Source organism: Lipotes vexillifer, unplaced genomic scaffold, assembly GCF_000442215.2.
Source record: "Lipotes vexillifer unplaced genomic scaffold, Lipotes_vexillifer_v1.1 scaffold1117, whole genome shotgun sequence".
Lineage (NCBI taxonomy): Eukaryota > Metazoa > Chordata > Mammalia > Artiodactyla > Lipotidae > Lipotes > Lipotes vexillifer.
Genome location: NW_006778824.1, coordinates 1,173,215 through 1,181,330, shown reverse-complemented (window position 1 = coordinate 1,181,330; position 8,116 = coordinate 1,173,215). Strand labels below are relative to the sequence as shown.

At 59.9% G+C, this 8,116-nt stretch overlaps 1 protein-coding gene across 2 annotated transcripts in view; it reads left to right on the top strand.

Annotated features, from left to right (window-relative positions):
* The window catches only part of JAKMIP3 (Janus kinase and microtubule interacting protein 3), a 45,305-nt gene that overhangs the window by 11,819 nt on the left and 25,370 nt on the right, over positions 1–8,116 (top strand). For both annotated transcript variants that reach the window (XM_007452001.1, XM_007452000.1), the window contains exon 2: positions 2,669–3,166. In XM_007452001.1, the coding sequence (XP_007452063.1) occupies positions 2,669–3,166 (498 nt within the window). The remainder of the gene's footprint in view (positions 1–2,668; positions 3,167–8,116) is intronic.

The window sequence follows — 8,116 nt, the reverse complement described above, 5'->3', positions numbered from 1 at the left end:
GGTACGCGGGCCTCTCGCTGTTGTGGCCTCTCCCGTTGCGGAGCACAGGCTCCGGACGCGCAGGCTCAGTGGCCATGGCTCACGGGCCTAGCCGCTCCACGGCACGTGGGATCTTTCCGGACCGGGGCACGAACCCGTGTCCCCTGCATCGGCAGGCGGACTCCCAACCACTGCGCCACCAGGGAAGCCCCCTCGGCTCAGTTTTTGCCAGGCCTCTCGTGCAAGTCTGATGTGGGCTCTGGCAGACACCTGTTCCACAACAGAGTCACGGGCACTGGACCGAAGGGTAACCACAGGCGGGCATAGTCCCCGTTTTCACTGCACACAGCTCAGCTCAGAGTCAGGGTTAAACCCCATCTAACCCTGAACTGTTCTGCTGATGCTTCTCTCTCCTCCACTCTCTCTCTCTGCTCCAAACAAAACAAAACACAAAACACGCCTCTATGATACACGCTACGTCATTTTTCTTTTCTCTGCTGATTCCCATCCAAGAGGGTGTCCTGAAGGTGGGTGTTACATCATCCATCAAGGGGAGAGGAGCTGGGCTCTGGATCTCAGATGCAGGTGGCGCTTCTGGCTGCACCACGTCCAGCTTCAGGACCCACTCTGCCGACCCTCCGCACCCCACCCGCTGTAGGGACGGCAGCACCTCCCGCCCTGAGCAGGTTCTGAAATGGCACCAGTGGGCTCCCCTAGAGAGTCACCACGCCCACACGACTGAGAAATACCCCCCGTCCAAATCTTGCTTTTCTGGGTGTCTTGAACTCAATTTAAACTGGACAAAGGGGAGATTCACTTAAATGGAAGATGAATAAATATCTGTCTGCTCGAGGCTTTCAGCAATAGCCCAGTTCTCCAGGCAGAAACCCAAACAGCTGGGCCGGTGCTCACGGTGCCCCGTGTGCCGCTGGGGACTTGTCAGGGGCCCCGGTTATTAGAGTTTCTGCAAGCATTGCAGGGTCTGAGCCATCCTAAGGGAAGGCTCGGGACCGAACCCCACTGGACAATAGGACTGCCCGTCGGGGTGCACCAGCTGAGGGAGTCAGTGTCCCAGGTCTGCCCTAAAGGGGGAAATAACAGAGAACAAGGTGGCCACGGCCCCCACCCGCTCCCGGGGAAGCCGGCCCTGGCAGGGAAGGCAGACAGCTCAGCCACAGAGAGAGAAATAAGGCACTTTCGGGAGTGATGACTGCTGTGGAGACAGTGACACAAAGTAACGGGGTCGCTGCAGGGGGCCTGGGAGCTCCTGACCCCCCGAGGCTGCAGACGCTGCCGCCCGAGACCGCGGGAGACCACTCGGGGCTGAAGCTGGGCCGGGCCGGGCAGAGCAAGCCAGGAGGGTGGCAGCAGGCACACGTCCAGGGTCATGGGGGCAGAGCCTACACGCCTCTGCGGGGAGAGAACACAAAGCGCAGGGCGTGTGTCCCCATGGAGTGGGGCCGTGGCCCATGCCTCATTCTCCCGCAAGGATGTGCCCCGTGGGTGGCACGGGGTCTTGCAGATGGCGCCTTCTTTCCTGGGGCTGGGAGATGGTGCTGCTTTTATTCCAAATGCACCGGGAGACAGACAGAGAAGAGAGTCACACGGGGACCAGAGTGGCTAGCTTCGTGCCTCCTGAGCTCTCTCCGTGGAGAGTGGGTGGTGGGGAAGGGCGGTAGGAGGCAGCGGAGGCCTGGGGGCCATGGGGGGGCCAGGGAGGTGACAGACACGCGGTGCACCCTGCAGGTGGTGGTGGCAGGACTCGCTGACGGGACTGGGGCGACATGAGCCGAGGATGACAGCCCCGCTCGAGGTGCCTGGACTGAGAGCACAGACCTCTGAGGCTGGTGGGGGGGAAGTGAAGCGTCCCTCTGGACACACTGAATGTGAGGGGTCTGTAGGGGACTGCGTTTCTCAGGGTTCTGGCAGGAAGCGGAGGGCACACTTGGTGTGTCTGGGGAAGGGTGGCAGGGCTGTGAACTCAGGTGTGCCTCCAGCCGGGCTCCTCCTGACTGTCTGCCCCTCACCCCCCACGTAGACCCGGGGCAAATCCGGATCCCAGCCATTCTTTCATTCCCTAAATAGATTTTGAGCGCCGGCTTCATGCCACATGGTGTGTGGTGGGGTCATTCAGCCAAGGTCAGAGCTTTCGGATGGAAATAAATCATTCAGTAAAAAAAAAAACTGAGTGTCCCCCAAAATCTAGACATCAGACATCATGTAGACAGACAGTACAGCTGCCTAGATCTGTTTCTCCATTTGCCAAGAGTGTCACAGAAGGTAAGCGAGACATCCCTTTATTTGGGCCGAAGGGGGAGGGGCCGAAGCCATCTGGAGGGCGGGAGCCCGCACCCGCCCTGCTCCCCACGGGCTGTGCCCATTCCTTGGCAGATTCATTTGAGGTGAGGGTTTCACCCTCGCGTGCACCGCAGATTTCCCGGGGCCCGTGTGTCTGCGATTTTACTTTCCGGGCCGGTGGGGCTTCCAGGCTTGACGCCTCTGGGTGCACATTCACGCTGTCCACTGACAAGGCTTGATTCTGTTGTCCAGGCATGTTTTAATGAGCCATCCTCGAATAGACGGTCGCTCCCAAGTTTGCAAGAAAAACCGCCTTCCCAAAACTTGCACTTGGGTTTCAGCAAATGCGGAGCTTGGCTCACGGGCAGTGGGCGTTGCGCTGCTCTTGCAGGTCAGCCGGGTGGAAAGGGAGAGGAGCCAGGAGCTCAGGCAGCTGCGGGAGCACGAGCAGCACAAGAGCGCCGTCCTGCTCACCGAGCTCAAGACGAAGCTGCACGAGGAAAAGATGAAGGAGCTGCAGGCCCTGCGGGAGACGCTGCTGCGGCAGCACGAGGCCGAGCTGCTGCGGGTCGCCAAGGTCAAGGACAGCGAGAACCAGCGGCTTCGGGCGCTGCTGCACGCCCTGCGTGACAGCGCCCCCGACAAGGTGCGCGCCATGCTGCTGTCCGAGGCCAAGGAGGAGGCGCGCAAGGGCTTCGAGGTGGAGAAGCTGAGGATGCAGCAGGAGATCTCCGAGCTCAAGGGGGCCAAGAGGCAGGTGGAGGAGGCGCTGACGACGGTCGCCCAGGCCGACAAGGTCAAGGCCGCGGAGATCAGGAGCGTGTACCACCTGCACCAGGAGGAGCTCTCCCGCATCAAGAAGGAGTGCGAGCGGGAGATCCGCCGGCTGGTATGTGCGGGTGGGGCGCGGGGCGCGGGCAGCAGGGGCAAGGGGCAGGCATCGCTTCAGCCTCGCTCTCGGGCAGGGTCCCCTGCACAGCGCACCTCACACCCCTACCGTTGGTTTGCAGACTGCAGAGAGGCCAGGCTGCTAAAAACAGCAGGGTGCGTTTCAGAACTCACCACAGTCAGCGCCCCCCAGGGCCGGGGAGGCTGCAGTCCTCTCCCCTCCAACCACCCAGCTTTCCTTCCCAGTCCCAGCGTGGCCGGAACAAGGCACCTGCAGAGGACCCCCCCTGTTTCCTGGAAAGGGTTTCTGAAAGGTTCCCCTTCTCACAGCCCCAAGTTACGCTGAAGCCAGGCAGGGGCTAGTGTTTGATGGCATGAGTCCCACACTCCATAACTGGCAGGTTCTGCGGTCTGTGAGCTCACTGCACACAGAGAGGCGAGACCAGAGGCCCACGGCTGATGGTCAGGGGCCCCAGGCCCTCCTGACATTCCCAGGCTGTGCAGTGTCTGGGAAAGCGTCGCGCTTTGTGGGTCAGGAACTTCATAGGGTGCATCCTTCTGGCTCCAGAGACCAGGTGCCTAATATATGCGTGTATATATGTGTGTGTATATATGTCTCTGTGTGTACATTTCACATATATATATCTTTCATGTGTATATCACTGAAGGCACACATGCCTGATAGCAAGAAGACCAATATTTCCCTTTTGAGAGCCCCCCACCCCAAGAGTCCCACAGCTCCGCGTCTGTCTCACTTAGCCCAGTGGGGAGGGAATGGGTGGTGGGGTCACATTCCACCCACCGCATCTCCCGACCCTTCCACCAGGTGTCGCTGTTGGAAGCCGGTCCACAAGGTGCTGCCCGCCGGCATCACGACCCAGTGCCCCCCATCCACCTCAGCTACTATTCCCAGAGCCCAACCATATTATAGAATATACAAAATAATTGTTTCCAGTTTTTATGGGATATAATCGACATACATCACTGTATAGGTTTAAAAAGCGTACAACACGGTGGTCTGACTTACATATATGTGAAATGATTACCCCCATGAGCTTAGTTAGCTCCATCAGTTTATGGAGACACAATACAAAGAAAAACCAAAAGAAACTTTAAAAAATGTTTTCCTTGTGGTAAGAACTCTTAGGATCTACTGTATTAACAGCTTTCATATATTTCAGTACATATGAACGTTGTGTTTTTGTGCAAATTTAAAGCAAATAATGAAAAGCATACATGAAGTCTCAGCCGCGTGCCCAGCACATGGGAGGCGCTCCCAGAGCGGGGGCCACGGTGAGCGCCAGTTCCCGCCACCCGCGAGCCCAGCACCATGGCCCAAGCCTCTCTGCCAGGGCCCTTTCTCCGTTGCGGTGCTGCTCCCATGGTGCCCCCTTGCTTAACTGAGGCCCAGCATCTCCTCGACCGTCTCGTTTAGGCTGTAGCTGGTGAGAGCATCCTGGCCCCTAGACCCGGCTGTGGATTCAGGGGTAACACCCGGCCCAGCTGTGCAGACACGTCTGAAGTGACCATGACTGAGGCCAAGTGTGATGCCCCAGCCCGGGGGGACGGGCGGCCTTGGCTGGGAATGGGGGCTCCGGGGCATTTTCAGAGAAGGCGGGGTTGGAAAGAGACGGAGTGGTAGCAGGGCTAGAGCAGAACTGGAGGGTGGAAGATGTGGTCCAGAGGAGGCCCCACCGCAGGGGCCTGGGGGCAGGTCTGAGGAAGGGGCCTGGCTTGGAGGGGAGGCGGGCTGGGGGCTGTCCAGAGGCAGGGCCTGGCCCCGAGCCACAGTGCAGGGCCAGCAGTGGTCAGGGCGCTGCGGGCCAGAGGAGGGACGTGGTCCCAGGTCCCAGGACAGCCATGGTGCAGCGAGGTTCACTGACGCGGCCCCAGGGATGACCGTGCTGACGGCCATCAGGGGTCTCAGGGCTCCCGCACAGAGAGACCCCGTCTGCAATTACCTTGGAAGATATTTGGCAATCCCAGTTTCTTACAAACGTCAGGCAAAGAGTTGCTGTTTCCCCAGCTGTGGCACTGGCCCATCCCGGGGTGTGGTGACGATTTCCCTGGGTCTGGGAGGAAGGCGCGTGGTTCTGGAAGGTCAGAGGTCCACCAGTGCTCAGGGGAGCGCTGGCCTGGGGGAGACGTGGCCTCCCCTTCCCCGTGCGCCGCCCAGCGCTGGACGCCGAACCAGGGCATGTGTGACCACAGGACTGGCCGTGCAGCAGCCAGTGCCAGACAGGTTTGCAGCCTAGTGAAGGCCAGCCTGGGGGCCCTACTGCAGCCCAGGCACAAGGCCGGAGCGCAGTAGCCGTGAGCAGCTGGACTGGGAAGCCAAGGAGCGTGCAGGGAGGTCCACGCCTCTGTGTCCTCGTGTGGCTGGCGCCCCGAGCGAAGGGCCCCCTGCCGACAGTGCTGCTTGTAGCAAACCTGGGGCCTGAATTCCCTGCACCCTGGGGGACGGGAGCCCCGCCTGTAGACGGGTCTCTCTGGCAGCCCGGCCCAGGGAGGAAGGGAGGGGACCTCAACAAGGGGCGGCCACTTTGCAAAGAACACGACAACTCCCAAGTGGCTCAAAGCAGGAGGCTCCCTTGCAGCATCTTGGTCAGTCTGGCTGGTGTTTCGGGGCCTGGCCCCTGCCCGCTTGTCCCAGCTCTTCCGGCCCTTGTCCTGTGGCTCCAGCCAGTTTGGGGACTTCTGGGTGCGGCTTACAGGGTCTGAAGGCCCTGTAGCCTTGTCAGAGAGGCCAGCAGGCGGCGGGCTGGCCCTGGTGAGGTGTGAGGCTGAGGGCCCCCGCAGGGCCAGGCGCGGGCACGAGAAGGATGGCTGGGTCGGCCAGCGGGGAAGGGCCGGGGAGCTGTGGAGAGTTAGGTCCCTGCTTTGACCCCGGGACCCTGGGTGCTGGCCGGGGCTGTGGCGCCCCGCGAGGGCACAGAGCTCTCAAGGAGACGCTTCCTGGAGGGTGGGGACGCGGCGGCCAGCAGGCGCGCCCAGACAGAGCCAGGGAGGCCCAGAGCCAGGTGGGCTGCAGGGTTGCGAGAAGGGCTCGGGGCTCAGAGGTGCTTCTCACCGCGGCGCTCGCCTCGGAACACCCACGGGTTTTAGGAGGTGACTGCAGGATTGGGGCCTGCCTGCTGAGGCCCCGGCCTGTTGATTTTAGGGCTTCCTGGATCTCACAGAAGGGAAGAGTCTGGAGCCCCAGGAGGCTCTGGACCTACCTCGTCAGCCGTGCCCAGCTGCACAGCGACCCTGGAGAGACTCGGTCCCGGGAGGGGTGGGGCTCCTGACCAAATTTTCAGCCGGTCAGAGTGGAAGGGAAGGATGTGGTTCGCTCCGACTTCCTCTGCGAGCTCAGGTGCGTCCCCGTCGTCCCAGCCGCACCTGGCTGGTGACACACTCTAAGGACTGGGCTGCAGCAGGCGGGGAGGGGGTGTGACTCTGGGCCCCAGGAACAGCTTCAGGCACGTTCATGCTGTGTTGTCGTGGAATCGGGGGATGTCTGCCGATCATTCGCTAAAATACGAGCTCAGGTGGTCATTAGAAATTCTATAAAACCGAAGACGTACAGGCAGTACCAACTTCACCTTTCTCATAAAAACCTATGGTGTGTGACGCTACCTGCCCCCAGTCGTCTGGACAGCTCGTTAGAGTGGTTAAACCCGTGCAGAGACTGCTGGGAGGGGGCGTGGATTCTTCACGGTGCTGCTTGCAGGTCAGGAGAACAGCCCAGCTTTCCCGTGGCCGCCCGCCGAGGCTTCCCTGGTCATCCCGTTACCCGGGTTTGAATGTGCTCCCCGAGCTGGAAGCAGCCCCCTGAGTAAGGTGGGGGCCCCACGTATCCGACAGAGCGTGTCTCCCCTCGGCTGGGCGTGCCCGTGGTGCACACGCGCCTCCTTCACGGACGGACCTCTGTGTCTAAAGCAGCAGGACCGGGAGATGCAGGAATGTGCCCTTGGCTGAGACCCTTGGCATGTTGGGCGCAACGAGGCGCTGAGTGCGAGGCCCCTGGGATCTTAGAGGAGTTTCCATCTTCAGAAATCAAATCCCCCCCTCGGTGGGGTGGAAGCAGCCGCACACATTTCCTTGGTGAGCAGATCTCGGAGCTGCACCTCGGGGTGGACCGGCTAACTTGGCCACGTTACGTGGCACGTACAGTGACTTCCCTGGGAGGTTGGCTTCCTGGTCCAAACCATCTGCTTAAATAGCTGATTTAAGTGAGAGAGTGGAGACTTGTTTTTACCTTTCCTGATGAAGGAAAAATGATGTTTCTAAAGTGTCTGTGTGACTGTAAATGTGAGACCAGAGAACATAGATGCTTCTTAATATGACTTTATTTTCACCAGCCTCTTTGTTTCCACTAACTGAATGGGTTGCCTCTTTCCACTTTGCTGTGTGCTCCAGGCAATGGGAGTTTAGCAATTAAGGATTTCTTTTCTTGTGTTCAGTGCGTCGCTGGCCTGTGAAGCCTGTGATCTGGGCTAATTAGACACAATCTCTACTCTTTGTTCCAAGCTGACCTCAGCAGACGGCTGATTTATTAACTACTCAAACCTTAAAACAGCAAGCAAAGCAGCAGGATATCCTATCCTTTGCAGCAGGATATCCTACCTGCTCTGCTGTTTGAAATATGTTTTAAACCAAGTCTTCTTGTCAATCTGGTGCCATTTGTAATGACACCCCCAGCACCCGAGCCTGTCTGTCTAAAGAATGGGCCGCACGGGGCCCGTTACGCCTGGCCCTCCCCCAGGGCAGTGGCCTGTTCTTTGGACAGGGCCACCCCTGTGGCAGCTGGGAGGGGCCCAGAGGCCAGGAGCAGCTGTGTCTGGAAGGGCTGGCAGCTATCAGGAGGTTGACACTTTAGGGAGAGTGAGCAGGGCTGCAGACCCCTCACAGCCACCAGACGCCCTGGGCACCCTGTCCTCCCGTCTGGAGCATGGTTGTCCAGGGACCC